This window comes from Myotis daubentonii, chromosome 1, assembly GCF_963259705.1.
Source record: "Myotis daubentonii chromosome 1, mMyoDau2.1, whole genome shotgun sequence".
Taxonomy (NCBI): domain Eukaryota; kingdom Metazoa; phylum Chordata; class Mammalia; order Chiroptera; family Vespertilionidae; genus Myotis; species Myotis daubentonii.
In genome coordinates this window covers 16,602,993-16,619,934 of record NC_081840.1, presented here as the reverse complement: position 1 = coordinate 16,619,934, position 16,942 = coordinate 16,602,993, and the positions used below count along the sequence as shown (strand labels likewise).

Here is a 16,942-nt window from a genome sequence, read left to right as displayed (position 1 = left end):
CGTTGCTACCAGAGAAAGCCCAGGACACCTGGGCTGAGGGAGCAACTCTTCACCCCCTACTTCCTTCCCCCAAGCATGGGGAGGGGGTGTGGGGGGGACAGATAAATGACAGGTCTCCCTAAGGCGGTTCTCCCCAAAGGCCCCCAAGCTGTTAGCACAGAGACCAATCACACTGAAGCCCCCACAGGCCTCTGCATTGACCTGTGGCTCGCTGCTGAGAGCTGCAAAGCCCTTCTGGGACCCCCATCCCACCACACGTGTGGGTGACAGACCTCTTTGGGACAAGAAAGGGGTAGGCAGTAACTATCCTCCTTCCCCATATCACAGGGAAATGAGGCCCAGAGCTATTCAGTCGGGGATTTTCTTCTAGTCCTACAGCACTTTGCTCTGTACGAAGCACCTGCGCCCACGCATGTCGCCCTACCTGGGCAGGGATGCTCAGCTCCGTTTCACAGATGAGGAATCAGCTCTGGAGAGAGGGTTGCCCGGAGGAGACAGACAGATGAGATCTGCTCCATAGCCTCAGGGGGGTGCAGCTTACCCTGATGGAGCCGTCTAGCCTCAAAGGACAGCTCTCCCAGAGCCACTGCCACAGACCTGGTGCCGGATTTCTCTGAAGCTCTCAAGAGCTCAACTGACAGCATTTATAAATTCCCTACCGCTGGGCAGGTGAATAAATGCCAGAGGTTTTGAAGCACATGGTCATTCTCCTAAACCTTGTTTGTCCTTACCCGCCTTCTATCCTGGTATCCAGGATGGGTTAAAGGCTTTTCAAAGCCAGGGCTCAACCCTGGTCACACAGGTCAGCGTGTTCAGGAAGAGCCACATGGGGTTCCCACAGCTGCGGCTGCATCCAGACTGTCCACTCTGCCTGGGGGAGGGCTCTCCCGGTCACCCACCTCAGGGCCTCTCCCTTTCCCAGGGCCCTGGAGACACCGCTGGCCACCTCTGGGCCTGGAGGAACAGGTGGAGGTGAGATACAAAGAATGATGTTCCATCATAAACAGATGGGGCGCTCCCTAGCACCTGGGTCCACGTGGAACCTTGCCTTACTAAAGAATTGGGTATCTCTTTCCACAATGCAGTGCCTAGAAACTTGTTCACATAACACAGTACTGTGGGCACACAGCAGTTATCTGCAAACACTCATATCTGATAAGGAAACAGTTTATTCTTTAAGCTTTCCTGCTACTCATATACCAGTATTTAAAATCCTTTTGATCCTACTTAGGTTAAAAATAAACCTAAGGCAACAACAACTATACACACACACACACACACGCACACACGCACACACACACATATCCTCTATAAAACCTATCTCTAAAGGTCTGAAAGGTAACACAGCAAACTGATAACCATGATAATTCTGGGGGCACCACCAGATTTGGGAACCACTGGAAAAGGCTTTGGAACTTGGATTGAAAGCCAGGGTTGTCCATTTCTTAGTCACATTCTATTAGACCAGTTTCTTAACCTTCCAAAGACTCAGCATCAACTAGGAAATGGGGAGGATGACACCTGCCTTGCAGGATTGTTGTAAAGGCCAGAGATAGCACACACCTGGCACACAGTGAGTCCTGGCTGTGACTATTCTATTGAGGAGAGGGTGGTTGCCCCAAGACCATACCTCCAGCCTCCCTGTAGCCACGGGAGAGAACTGAGAGCATCACTCATCACTCTTTAGTCCTGGTTTTGCATCTGTGGCTATGGAGCAACCCCAGCCTATGGGCCATTTAGTTCCTGTTGGATTAGAGAAGTGTTGCCGATTCTCTATTTGCTCGCCACCACCCATGACCCCAAACCCACTGAAACTTGTCGTCACCTGCTCTTTGGCCTGGTGGCTGATCTCTGTGGGCTGCCTCGCCAGGTCTCCTGGCCCTTTGGCTTCCAGCTGGACCTGCTGATGGGAAGCACCAGCACAAATCTGGGTATTTATCCCCCACTCTCCCCACCTCGCCAAGTCCCTGGTAGTGGCTCTGTCCCTTCTATAGCCAGAGGTACAACAGAGCCTGAGACAAAGTAAGGCTGGCTTTGTAAATCCAGGGAAGTTTGTCAAAATATTTTTTTCTGGTTTCCCAACACTTTAGCAACAGCCTGAATATCCAAGTCAACTTTGCTAGTCCATGTGTGTTTGGGTTTCTGGACCCTGTGGGGCAGCCCCTCTTCCATGATTCTAACTCTTGCTGCCTCTGTAAGCAGTCCTCTCATTACACTCTTTTCAGATAAACCCCTCCAAGGACTCCATCTGCTTCCTGCCAGGACCCTGACTGAAACAACAGGGAAGAGGCTTTCTCAGTGCCCATTGTAACACTGTTAGAAAAGATGCTAAAAATAACTGGAGACCATTAAAGCTTGGGAGACAGAGTAATAATGTCCAGTTCAGGCTAGGGCTCTGATTTCATCACTGGAACCTCAGGTATTAAAGCAATTTTCACCCAAGTAGAGAGGCCACTGAAAAAAGAGCCTGAATAGAAACATGCTGACTTTTCCTGCAGCGAGGAGCCCGTCTTCCACCTCTCTCACCTAATGAGATCCCTGGGGCAGGCAAGGGCAGAAACTGCTCCTTGCGGATCACTCCAGAGTCTGTGTACCCTGAACCAATACATCATCTGCGTCCTCTGCGGGAAGGCTTGGCAAGGAGGTCAGGAGCACGGAGAAGCGAGGAGGAGAAGCACAGCCTCAGCTCCTGACAGTGCCCTGCCACCAGGAAATGCTCCCCACGTGGGAGATGGGGGTGTGGGGGCATATTTCAGCCACTGATCGGATCATTAGCCACTGACCTCATCATCAACCATGGGGATCAAGCAGAACTGAGGGAGTGTCTGTGAAAACAAAATGCTAGAAAGAACTGTAGCATATGAAAAGAGAGAGAGTGTTAAACTAGAATTCTTTGCAATATTATCAAATACCAAACTACATTCACTAACACCCCTGCGGGCCTTGTCATAGGTAGCCATCTTGTGAGGGTGTGACAGTCAATTTGCATATTACAGACATTATATAGGATATCTACACTAATAAAAGAGCAAGGTGCAAATTGACCATACCTTTGTGACGCCCACCAGCCAATCAGGAGTGAAGATGCAAATTAACCCAACAAAGATGGCAGGTTAATTTGCATACAGAGGTGCCAAGTGGCTGGGGGTGGAGCGGGACGCTTGCATCATCACTATGGTGACGACGCAGGCATTCCACACTGCCCCAGCCGCTCCAGGCCTCTGGGCAGCGTCGGAAGGCGGAAAGGTGGCTCCAGCCAGAGTGAAGGCGGTGCCGGCAGCCAGGGGAAGGAAGGCCTATTCTTGCACGAATCTTCATGCATCGGGCCTCTAGTGTGTGTGTGTGTGTGTATGTGTGTGTGTGTGTGTATATATATATATATATATATATATATATATATATATATATATAGTTATGTGTATATATATAGTTATTGATTGATTTGAGCAAGGAAGGGATAGAGAGATAGAAACATTAATGAGAGAAAATCCTTGATCAGCTGCCTCCTGCACACTCCACACTGGGGATCAAGCCCACAACCCTAGCATGTGACCTCATTGGGAATCGAACCATGATCTCCCAGTTCAAAGGTCAATGCTCAACCACTGAGCCACGCCAGCTGGGCATGTTTGAACCCTTTCTCTTTGTAGAACCCCCAATAGTACACAGCATGAGGGCAAATGTTACCCAAGTTTGAAAAATGATTCAGAGACAAATTCCTAAACAACATTTGAGAAAGAAAAACATTATTGGACATACTGGGTAATTTCATCCACAGAGAAACTACCAGTAACTTCACCCCTTTCAAAGGAAAACAATCTCTTGGGCCCAACAGCCAAAACACCAAGAACACACCACATGTTTCCAGTGCCATCCTAACCCTAACATGTAGTATGGCACTTGCTGACAGGCCAAATTCCACCCACGGAGCCAGCCAGCATTCCATCCTACACCTACTGGAAATTTAATCAATGAGACCCCAGGATGCTGCATGCTGATGTGCATAGTTCAACTCAGGCCCAACAGAGTAAACATAACTGCAAAATGATTCGTAGTCTAGACACAGTGGCTGAGTCCTGATTCTCATTCCACTTCATATAACGTTTACTTTTTCTCTGCTTAAATCTACCTCCCTTTTGCTGAAGAGGGAAGATGTGCGGGTGGTAAGATGCAAGATTCAATTTTGTGAATATTACCAATAGTTGTTATCCCAGGAGAAGAAAAATTGACAGAGAACAGTACTTGTACCAAACCATCAGGAAAATAACACATTAAGACATACTGTTGAGTCAGCACTGCGACCGGGAAGGTCCCAGCATAGGAACTATGATCCCTGCAAGCACCTCCATCTGGGAAAAAGCCACCCCCGAGTTCCTGCCCTGAACCAGATAATCCAGTTCCTGCTAGTATGTGTCTGTATCCCCCAAAGCCTCACCCTGGTGCTGGAGCTAAGAGGAAGTGGGACCTTGTTTCTTTGGTTACAGTACCAGAGTAATGCCAAACTCATTGAATTGACTGGCTTATTTCACTTGGCATGATAATCTCCAGGTCCATTCATGCTGTCTCAAAAGATGGCTATCATGAACAAATCAACAAACAACAAGGGCTGGCGAGGATGCGGAGAAAAAGGAACCCTCATGCACTGCTGCTGGGAATGCAGACTGGTACAGCCACTGTGGAAGACAGTATGGAGTTTCCTCAAAAAATTAAAAATGAAACTCCCATTTGACCCAGTGATCCCACTTCTAGGACTATATACCAAGAAATCAGAAACAGAAATCAGAAAGAATATATGTGCCCCTATATTCATAGCAGCACAATTTACCTTAGTTAAGATTTGGAAACAGCCTAAGTGCCCATCAGCAGATGAGTGGATTAAAAAAACTGTGGTACATCTACACAATGGAATACTATGCTGCTGTAAAAGAGAAAGAACTCTTACCATTCACAACAGCATGGATGGACCTGGAGAGCATTATGCTAAGCAAAATAAGCCAGTCAGAGAAAGATAAATATCACATGATCGCACTCATTTGTGGAATATAATGAACAACATAAACTGATGAACAAAAATAGATTCAGAGACAGAGAAGCATCAAACAGACCATTAAACCTCAGAGGGAAGGCTGAGGGGTGAGGGTAAGAGATCAACCAAAGGAATTGTATGCATGTATATAAGCAAAACCAATGGTCACAGACAGTAGGAGAGTGAGGGCATGTGCTGGAGAGTGAGAGCAACCCAGTAGAGGTCCATGGGGGGAAAAGAAGACATATGTAATACTTCAAACAATAAATAATAACAAAGAAGACACTGTCAAATGGTTTCCCAACATTTATCATCTTCTAACCAATCAGCCAATCTGTGTATGTTTTCTTTTCTTCTAATGTAATTTTGAATCACTCAGGAGTCTAGCTTTTTGACTGGATGGTTAAGCCTGACCTCATTCTGCAAACAAAGCTGGCTACAGAGATTTGAAGAGGGGCTACAGGTCACTGATAGTGATTTGCAAAGCCCTGTGGCTTGGTGCTCCACCTTACCTGTAGAGTCGGCCCTAGATGCCCTGCCACTCATCTGCTCCTCCGCATTGATTAGCTGCAGGTCTGTGTATGAGGGGCAGCAACTAGGACTACTGGTGTCTTCAGAGTGTGTGGTCCAGCTGCTCTCGGAGGTCAGAGGGCATCTCCCCAGCGAGTTGAAGGAAGGGCATGTCCAGCAGGGCAAGGTCAATGGTAGGCCTGGGGACAGACCACAAACCAAAAGCATACACTTTAAATAACTGTTCTTTGTTTTCCTTCAGAGCTTGTCTTACTTCGATGTTGCTCAGACCCTATGAAATCTCAACAGCTGCACAAGGCAAGGAAGTATGTTGGAAGTACCACTCATGATACCGAGCAGGGAAAAGCAATTGAGACCCCACTGTGAGTCAGTGTCAAAATCGATACCACTGAGGTCTCATGACCCTCAAAACAAAACACAAAATTTTACTAAAGAATATGAGTGACTTTAGGGTCTACTTTTATTTATAAACTTAGATTTCAGCTTCATTCAAACCCAAACTGCACGAGTCTTACAGTTTTACCCTTACCCTTACATTTTGTCCATTTTTAGTGGCAGGCCAACGAACTCCAGAAAACTCACCAACTTACACTGCAAAATTAGGTCTACATCGGGTCAAGGGATAAGAGTGGATATGGAGTATATATGTATTTACATATGAATGTGATAGGCCCCTGCATGCCTTAGTTGGACTGTAACTGGCGATGCTGCACATCGTTACATGCGCAATTGGACATTTACCGGGGCTGCCGGCATGCGATACAATGAAAAATGTCTCTAAGGGGAAAATGCACGGGGCTTGGCTTTATCTCCTTAGCCCTGAGCACCAAATTCAGCCTTTCAAAATCACTTTATAAAGTCTCGTTTTTAGAAGTTACGTTTTCTAAGACCATATATGCATAACCCATGGACACAGGCAATAGTGTGGGGAAGGCCTGGGGTGTGGCAGGGATTGGGTGGAGGGGGAAAGAAGGGGGAGAAATGGGAGACATCTGCAATATTGACAACAAAAAATAATAAAGTAAAAATCAAGTTTTCAAATGTTCCTAGTTTGTCTAGTTCATTGGCTTCCACTAGGTTTCCCCATGGTGTTGCAAAAGACTCTTATAGCAAATTTACTGAGAAGTACTGAAAACAAGTGTTGACAAGAGTATGGATGAGAAAGGAAGATTAAAAAAGAAATAAGGGTTTACTGAGTACCCATGAAATGTCAGCCACCTTTACAAGTGCCTCATCCCCATTCAATCCTGAGAAATAGGCAGTGGCCTTATTTTGTAGGGTAGAAAAGGGACTCGGAGGTGAAGTAGCTAACCCAGAGTCAGTTCTCCTGGATGGATTAAACATACAGAGTTGGGTTAAAAAATAGTAAGAGTAAATTGAGATTTTAAAAGGGGAGAAAGAATAAATAGTACTATTTGTGGTATAGTATAAATACAAAACTACAGCGAATGTTCATTCCGTATTCTCTTAGGCATTTATAAAACATGTAGCTCTTTTCTCTGTCATGGTTCAACACCGCTGTGGACGGGAAAAAAGGGGCTCCATGGAAAGTAATCTCACAGGGTGAGATGATCATAAATTCCTAACTGGGCAGGTCACGGTGGGTAGTCACACCCCAGGAATATAACTTTAGTGAAAAGCTTACTTTTGCCTTAAGAAAGCCCTATCCATTATTTCTGTGTATCTAGGTGAACACACCTTTTTCCCCCCAAGTTTTAAAACTTTTTATTAGCATATTTAAAAAATGGGCATTCTAATAATTAAAAGCATTTGAGCAACAACAAAAAAGGCACTCTGATTAAACTGCATTTTACAGCCTGCCGGACACCTTGGACCAGGTCGGTTTTTAGGCCAGATTTCACTGTTGTCCCACCCAGCTTCTTCCTCCACCAACACACAATTTCTTTTCCTTCGACGCCAGCCAGACAGGCCGATGGGAGAGAGAGGCAGGTGAGGTCTTTGTTGTCAGCAGTTCTCTGGTGTGAAATGGGGCAGCACAATCCTTTAAACTGACCCAAGCTCTTTGCATCTTACAAAGTTAAACGGCAAAAAGAAGTAAAACAAGAAGGCAATGCTTGTGGCACATACAATACTAGTGGCAGTGTGTGCCTCATCACGATTCGCCCGCTTGCTTCTCCTGCTCAGTCATTTAGTATTTCGAAGGTGGTGGATTTTTCTCTTGCTTTTGCATCTTCTTCAATTTCGACTTACCGAATTTCTCAGTCTCAGGAATGGGACTTACGTTCCTCGGGTTGGTAAAGTCCCATGCCCTTAACCCAGTCCTGAAAAAGGTGGAGCTGGGGCTTTAGTGGAGCTGAAATAGGACCAGTGTCCAGAGTTTCCATTCCATGGGGGTATGGGGTTCGATGTAGCACCAGGTTAGATTCAGTCCATCCAGGTGTGGAGTCCACATGGCTGTGGGCCACGTGGGCGAAGGTAGGGCATGAGAGCCCTGCAAGCCAGAAGTCAGGCTCAAGCAGCAAGAGAGAGAGCCACGAGGACTCCTTTGTTCAGGGGTTTAAATATTAAATCTTCTCGTGTTTGCCGTGGCAACATTTGGAAAAATGCTGGCTAAGAATTTCCCAGAATTTATTAAAAATTTTACTTGTCCGATTAGAAATCCCAAGGTATCACAAGCAGGGTAACCAAAACAATTCCACTAGTAGACATCAAAACTTTATAAGCCCTGGCCAGGTGGCTCAGCTGGTTGGAGCCTCATCCTGTGCACCAAAGGGTTTGATTCGGGAGGCCACTGATTGATGTTTCTCTCTCACATTGATATCTATCTATCTATCTATCTCTCATCAATAAACATATCCTGGGGTAAGGATTTTTTTTTAAAAAGCTATATAAGAACAAAGACAAAGAGAAGATTTTAGGTTACTTTCAAAGTAATGATTAGGCTGATGACCGCTTTCCCAACAAGAGAAACCAATTCAGTGGCTGTCAATTAATCTTAGAGAAAGAAAAAAAATGAGAAAGAAACATAAGATGACAGAAAGAAAACGTATCAGTATTTGATAATAAATATAAATGAAATAAATATTCCAACTAAAAGGAAGACCGTCAAGCTGACTAAACAAATGAAATCCAAATTGCTGTTTACAGAAGACACATCAGTAGGGGGTGTTCAGGAGGCAGCCAATCGATGATTCTCTCTCATCAATGATGTTTCTATCTCTCTCTCTCCCTCTCCCTTCCTCTCTCTGAAATAAATAAAAACATATTTTAAAAAAAGAAAATCCAGATCAAGATGACGGTGCCTATTCCCTTCAATTCAATATCATATTTGTGGGCAGAGCCTGTGCAATAAGGCAGGAAGTGAGGAGGAGTAAAATAAAGAGCAACCCAAAACTTTCATTATATGCAGATAATATTTTTGTGCACATAAAATAACCAAAAGACCCTACTGATAAATTACCAGAGTAATAATTCTAATAAGGTACTAATATGTATATATAAATGAATTGTATTTCTGAAAAACAGCAAGAAATGTTTAGAAAATGAAACAAAATAGCATTTATAATAGCAACTAAAACTATGAAGGGTATAGTAATAAATCTAACAAAAGATGTGCAAAGAGAAAACAAGATAGAGGCATAGGTAAACACTGGAGATTGCTGCCTCGCACAACCACTTCAAAAATACAACTAAAAGATGGAACGGACATCATCCAGAACCACAGGAAGGCTGGCTGAGTGGATATTCTACAACTAGATGGAAAGAGAAAAGCATACCGAGACTCAGAGGAGGTGCGGTGCGGAAGTAAAATACAAAGATGCGGAGGTGCATGCGTAGAGGGCTGGCGGCTGAGGACACGGTTGTCTTTTTCAATCGGGAGGGAGTCTCAAGCTCTGAGCTCCAGTTCCGGGTGAGTCTCTGGGGACCCAGACTCATATGGGAGAAACGGGACTGTCTGGCATCAGTTGGAACTTGAGGGCAGCTTTCTCTCGGAGGTGCTAGCAGCAATTGACTGGACACTGAGAAGCAGGGCCTCTGAGGGCAGGACTGAGCGCAGCCATAACTGCTCGCTCTGCCCTGTTGATCCCCTGGGACCCCGCCCCACCCAAGCCGTGCACGGAGGCTTTTGCATATGAAAGGCCTGGCCCTTTGCAATCTGAAAATTACTTAACAAACTGCAGCTGGCCCAAGGCCCCACGGCAACTTGCATTGCTTCACAGCTGGCTTCTGCTGGGTAGCCTCAGGCAGAGGCTAGAATAGCACCTCCTTAGAGATCCAGGAGAAAGTGTGCCCAGTGGTCAGAGTGGGACTATCCAGATTGCAGCTCCTCGGATCCATAAAGGACACACTCAGGGGGCAGACTCAGTGAGCACCAAAGCGCACTGAAGCAAGTCTTATCCCGGAGGGGTGTCTCTAGCACAGAAGTTCTCCCACTGCAGAAACAGCTGATTCTCATGGCCAATTGGCCTGGAGGTCAATCCCTCCCAGTGATACCTACAACAATCAAGACTTAACTACAACAAGACTGTGCACAAAGCCCACGAGGGGGTGCACCAAGAGTGTCTACCTCAGGTAATTGGGGAGGCTGAGCCACTGGGCCCTATAGGACACTTAGCACAGAAAGCCACTCTATCGACACAGCGAAGCATAAAAAATGCCGAGACAAAGAAACAAGTCACAAATGACAGAAATGGAGGAAAGCAAACTACTGGATATAGAGTTCAAAACCATACTTTTAAGGTTATCAAGAGTTTTCTAGAAACCACCAATAAACTTAATGAGACCCTCAAGAAATCTAGTGAGACCCTCGAGGTTGTGATAAAGAACCAACTAGAAATTAAGCATACACTGACTGAAATAAAGAATATTATACAGACTCCCAACAGCAGACCAGAGGAGCGCAAGAATCAAGTCCAAGATTTGAAATACGAAGAAGCAAAAAACACCCGACCGGAAAAGCAAAATGAAAAAAGAATCCAAAAATACAAATATAGTGTAAGGAGCCTCTGGGACAGCTTCAAGCGTACCAACATCCGAATTATAGGGGTGCCAGAAGAAGAGAGAGAGCAAGATATTGAAAACCTATTTGAAGAAATAATGACAGAAAACTTCCCCTACCTGGTCAAAGAAATAGACTTACAAGTCCAGGAAGCACAGAGAACCCCAAACAAAAGGAATCCAAAGAGAACCACACCAAGATACATCATAATTAAAATGCCAAGAGCAAAAGACAAAGAGAGAATCTTAAAAGCAGCAAGAGAAAGAAATTCAGTTACCTATAAGGGATTACCCATACGACTGTCAGCTGATTTCTTAACAGAAACTTTGCAGGCCAGAAGGGAGTGGCAACAAATATTCAAAATGATGAGACAAGGGGGTGCACCAAGAAAGCATAAAAAATGCGGAGACAAAGAAGGAGGAGACAAATGACAGAAATGGAGGAAAGCAAACTGCTGGATATAGAGTTCAAAGCCACACTTTTAAGGTGTCTCAAGAACTGTCTAGAAGCCACCAATAAATTTAGTAAGGCCCTCGAAAAGACTGGTGAGACCGCCGATAAATGTAGTGAGATCCTCAAGAAATCTAGTGAAACCCTTGATGTTGTGATAAAGGACCAACTAGAAACTAAGCATACATTGACTGAAATAAAGAATATTATACAGACTCCCAACAGCAGACCAGAGGATCGCAAGAATCAAGTCAAAGATTTGAAATGCGAAGAAGCAAAAAACACTCAACCGGAAAAGCAAAATGAAAAAAGAATCCAAATATACGAAAATAGTGTAAGGAGCCTCTGGGACAACTTCAAGCGTACTAACATCCGAATTATAGGGGTGCCAGAAGAAGAGAGAGAGCAAGATATTGAAAACCTATTTGAAGAAATAATGACAGAAAACTTCCCCTACCTGGTGAAAGAAATAGACTTACAAGTCCAGGAAGCGGAGAGAACCCCAAACAAGAGGAATCCAAAGAGGACCACACCAAGACACATAATTAAAATGCCAAGAGCAAAAACCAAAGAGAGACTCTTAAAAGCAGCAAGAGAAAGAAAGTTAGTTACATACAAGGGAGTACCCATACGACAGTCAGCTGATTTCTCAACAGAAACTTTGCAGGCCAGAAGGGAGTGGCAAGAAATATTCAAAGTGATGAATGCCAAGAACCTACAACCAAGATTACTTTATCCAGCAAAGCTATCATTCAGAATTGAAGGTCAGATAAAGAGCTTCACAGATAAGAAAAAGCTAAAGGAGTTCATCACCACCAAACCAGTATTATATGAAATGCTGAAAATTATCCTTTAAGAAGAGGAAGAAGAAGAAAAAGGTCAAGATACAAAGTATGAACAACAAATATGCATCTATCAGCAAGTGAATCTAAAAATCAAGGGAATACATAACCTGATGAACAGAATGAACTGGTGATTATAATAGAATCAGGGGCATAGAAAGGGAATGGACTGACTATTCTTGGGGGGGAAAGGGGTGTGGGGGATGCGGGAAGAGACTGGACAAAAATTGCGCACCTATGAATGAGGACAGTGGGTGGGGAGTGAGGGCGGAGGGTGGGGTGGGAACTGGGTGGAGGGGGGTTTGGGGGAAAAAAGAGGAACAAATGTAATAATCTGAACAATAAAGATTTAATTAAAAAAAAAAAAGTGATGAATAACAAGAACCTACAACCAAGATTACTTTATCCAGCAAAGCTATCATTCAGAATTGAAGGCCAGATAAAGAGCTTCACAGATAAGGAAAAGCTAAAGGGGTTCATCACCACTAAACCAGTATTATATGAAATGCTGAAAGGTATCCTTTAAGAAGAGGAAGAAGAAGAAAAAGGTAAAGATACAAATTATGAACAACAAATACACATCTATCAACAAGTGAATCTAAAAATCAAGTGAATAAATAATCTGATGAACAGAATAAACTGGTGATTATAATAGAATCAGGGGCATAGAAAGGGAGTGGACTGACTATTCTTGGGGGGGGGGGAAGGGGTGTGGGGGATGCGGGAAGAGACTGGACAAAAATTGTGCACCTATGAATGAGGACAGTGTGGCGGGGGTGGGGGGGTGGGGGGGGTGAGGGTGGAGGGTGGGAGGGGAACTGGGTGGAGGGGAGCTATGGAGGGAAAAAAGAGGTACAACTGTAATAAAATGAACAATAAAGATTTAATTAAAAAAAAAAAAAAGATGTGCAAGTCCTCAGGAGATAATTCTAAAGTTTATTAATAGACCATAGAGAAGACCTAAATGGAGAAATATACTATATTTAGGGATTGAAAAATTTAATGTTGTGAAGATGTTAATTCTTCTCAAATTGATTTATAGATTTATTGCATCCTCAATCAAAATCCTAGCATGGTCCCCCCCCCCCCCTCATATTAATGAGCAGCGTCATGCTATTAGGTATGAATGAAATAGAATTTTAAAAATATACATATTTAAAATAAATAAAATAATAGAAATAATATTGGGGGAATGGTATATGAAAAAAATTTTGATTCCTACTTCACACTATACAGAGAAATCAATTCTAAGTGGACTGAAAGTCGAAGTGTGGAAGGCTACAAAAGAAATATTTTAGAAGACATAAAGCTAAATATGCTCATGACTTCAGGATAGGGATTTTCTTTACAAGGCACAGAAAGCACTAAGCATAAAAAAAAGAGTCATATCATTAAAATTAAGAACTTGTTTTCACCAAAAGGCACCATAGCCTTGGTGGGTGTGGCTCTGTGGTCGAAGATTCAATTCCTGGTCAAGGGCATGTACCTGGGTTGCAGGTTAGATCCTGGGCCCTGATAGGGTTCATGCATGAGGCAATCAATCCATGTGTCTCACATCGATGTCTTTCTCTCTCTCTCTCTTTCTCTCTTTCTCTCTCTCTCTCTCTCTCTCTCTCTCTCTCTCTCTCTCTCTCTCTCTCTCTCTCTCTCTCTCTCTCTCTCCCCCCTTTCTCTTTCTTTCCCCTTCTTCGGTCTCTCCCTCCCACTTTCTCTAAAAAAAAAGTCAGTAGAAAAAATGGGTGAGGATTAACAAGAACAAAAAAGGCACCATAAAGACAGCGGAAAAGACCACCCACAGGGTAGGAGGTAATATCTGCCATTCATTAAATCCACAAGAAACTCCTAGAAATCAGCAAGAAAAAAGGGAGAAGCCCCAACAAGAATATACTTGAATAGGCATCTTATGAAAAAATCCAAATGGAAAAAAATAAATGCTCAACCTCATTAGTAATCTAAGAAATGCAAATTAAAACCACATGAAATACTATTCTCCTTACCTCCCTTTCCTATCTCCTTACCTCCCCATGACAAAGATAAAAATGACAATTCCAAGTATAAGTGAGCAAGTGAGGCTGAAGCCTCTTTTATCTATACTAGAGGCCCGGTGCACGAAATTCGTGCACAGGTAGGGTCCCTAGGCCTGGCCAGAGATCAGGGCCCATCAGGTTCTCTGCCTCCCAGCTTCCCCACCTCCTCCTTCCCTCGCTCCCTCAGCACCCCGCTGCTGCCGCTGGTCACCCGCCATGTTCTGCCCCGCCCCCTGGTGTTCAGCATACGTCATAGCAAGCAATCAAACTCCCAGTCTCTTGGTCGAACTCCCGAGGGGACACTTTGCATATTAGCCTTTTATTATATAGGATGACTGACGGGAGATAAATTGGTGTTATCTGAATAAGTTGAAGATAAACATACCCTGCAGCACAGTAATCAACTTTTTGTTGTTGTTGCTGTTAATCCTCTCCCGATGATTTTTTTTTTTTTTTGGGGGGGGGGAGAGTGAGAGAAAAACAGAGAGAAATATCAATGTGAGAGAAACATATCAATTGCTTGCCTCTTGCATGAACCCTGGCCAGGGCCCAAGTAAGGGAGAAGCCTGCAACCAAGGTACGGGCCCTTGACTGGAATCGAACCTGGGACCCTTTGGTCCCTGGGCCAACACTCTATCCACTGAGCCAAACCAGCTAGGGCCCCTCCAACTTTCTTATACAAGAGAACCACTTACACATGTTCATCAGGATTTATGTTTAGAATCTTTCCAGAAAAAAACACACACAAAGGAAATGCTCCAAGAAGCACATTCTTAATTCCCAGAAAAGGAGAAACAACTCAAATATCCACCAATAATAGAACAGAAAAATGAACTGTGGGATATTAATATAATGGAATTCATAGCAATAAAAACTAAAAGAACTATCATTACAGGTAAAAACATGGAAAAATCTCACAGACTGTTGTGTTAAAAAAGCAAACCATGAAATAATACATACAGTATTATTCCATTTATATAAAGTTCAAAACAGGTGAAATTCAATTATGTCATTCTTAATACATGTGTAGGTAGTATAGCTGTTAAAAATCTTAAGTAATGTGATTATTAACACAAACCCCAAAACAGAAAAGTGGTGATGCGGAGGGAGGGAAGAGGATGTTTAGAAGAAATGATCATAGGGAAACCCAAGGGCCTCTGGGTGATGACAACATTCTATTTATTAAACTAGGTGATGGGTTGAACTATTGATCTTTATAATTTAATATACATTTAAAGTAGGTTCCTTTTATTAAAAAATAAAAATTTAATATACATTTAAAATATGTTCCTTAAAATAGTTAAGGTTTATTAAAACCACATATCAAAAGACTCCAATGACTTAGAAAGAAAGCTATTCCAATTATTTACATTTTCACATTAGATCTTTACATTTCTTAGATAACATTTTAATATTTCCCTTGAAAGAGAAACATAGAATAATGCAGCTGGGAGAGGCACCGTGCCTACATCTCACAGACTGTTCTCATTTGGTCTAATGTACTTTAATTATCCACTTAGAAATCTTGGGTGAATCATTTTATTTAGGTTCTGAGCTGAATGCCCTCAGGCCACAAAAGAGTGAAGTACTGAGCCTGAACTCTTCTCCCCGGGGTGGGCCTTTGGTAGCAGCAGGCTGCCCTCATCCCAGTGATCCCAGCCCCACCCATCCTGCAAGAAAAAAAATGATGAAAGATAGAAATCTGCCTCTCCCTCTCTTAGAGGTATGTACAAGGATCTTGAATCTGGCCCTATAGCCTGGGGCAAGTTACTTAATCCGTCTGTTCTTCTGCATGTTAACCTGTAAAATGCGGCTATAAATAGTACCCACCTCAGAAGGGGATTAGGTTAATAATGACAAAAAACCTGGAGAAGTGCTTGGCACAAAAGAAGTACTCAAACAGAATTCAGTGGTAGCTGTTATCATTTCCAGACAAAATCCTTATGTCAAATCTACTTGAAGTCTCCACTTGGATCTAACTTTCCGTGTCCAAAACTGCGTTCCTGTGATCCCCTCCACACCAGCTCCTTCATCCTTTCAGGTTCTCAAGACTGAAACCTTGCAGTCATCCCTAAGTCTTCTCACATTCGGTCCATCACAACTTGCACTAGTCCCACCTCCAGAACATGTCTGAAATCCTATCCCTGCCCACCATCTCCCAGCTACCAGCCTGGTGCCAGCCACCATCCTCTCCTGCCTGGCTCATTGCAGATACCTCGCACCTCTTCTTTCTGCTTCTTCACTTGTCCTAGCCACATCTTTCTTTTCTTCTTTCTGTAAAATATTGATTTTACAGAAAGGAAGGGAGAAGGATAGAGAGTTAGAAACATCGATCAGCTGCCTCCTGCATGCCCCCTCCTGGGGATCGAGTCCACAACCAAGGTACATGCCCTTGACCAGAATGGAACCCAGAACCCTTCATTCTTTGGGCTGACACTCTATCCACTGAGCAAAACCAGTTAGGGCCTCAGCCACAGTCTTAATAGGATTATCTGTTCAAACTTAAGTCAAATTTTACCCACACCTGTGCTCCGAACCCTCCACTAGTTCCCCATCTCACCCACAGTAAACGTGCAAGTCCTCACCGTGCCTTCTGAGGAGCTGCATGGTCTGAGTCCCAGGACTCTCTGCCTGTCTCCTTCTCTTCACACACCACCGCCCCCCCCCCCGCCCCGCACCCCCGGTTCCCTCCACTGCAGTCACACCCCAGGAACACGGTGTCCCTCAGAGACTGGTCACTTGTAGTTAGTTCCTTCCTCACTTGCAGTTTCTTCCGCCTGGAAGCCTCCTTCCCCAATTTCTGCAAGGTTGCTCCTTCACTTCTCTAAAGCCTTCACTCAAAAGTTGCAGCACAGAGAGAGACACTCCCTGGCCTTCTGTAAGATTTCACACTGTCCCTCACGCAGCCCCTTTTGGGCCTCATTTGTTTCTCCTTCCCACTTCCCACATTACCTAACACACTTACATTGTCTACTTCTTTGCGGTGTTTCTGGAATGGCTCCCCCAACCGAATGCAATGCTCCACGAGGCAGGAAAAGTCCTCTTATCCCCAGTGACTTGAACAGTGACTGGCTCACAGTGGGGGCTCAAGGCACCATTGGTTGAA

General features: G+C 44.0%; 1 protein-coding gene across 5 annotated transcripts in view; it reads right to left on the bottom strand.

Moving 5' to 3' along the window:
* STON2 (stonin 2) overlaps positions 1–16,942 on the bottom strand; it is a 136,152-nt gene that overhangs the window by 74,968 nt on the left and 44,242 nt on the right. For 3 of the 5 annotated variants that reach the window (XM_059688892.1, XM_059688910.1, XM_059688900.1), the window contains exon 4: positions 5,539–5,736. The exons of 1 other annotated variant lie outside the window; for it this stretch is intronic. In XM_059688892.1, coding sequence (XP_059544875.1) covers positions 5,539–5,736 — 198 coding nt within the window. Of the gene's footprint in view, positions 1–5,538; positions 5,737–16,421; positions 16,478–16,942 lie in introns of those variants that run through there. One more of the 5 variants, XM_059688929.1, reaches the window with a different exon arrangement.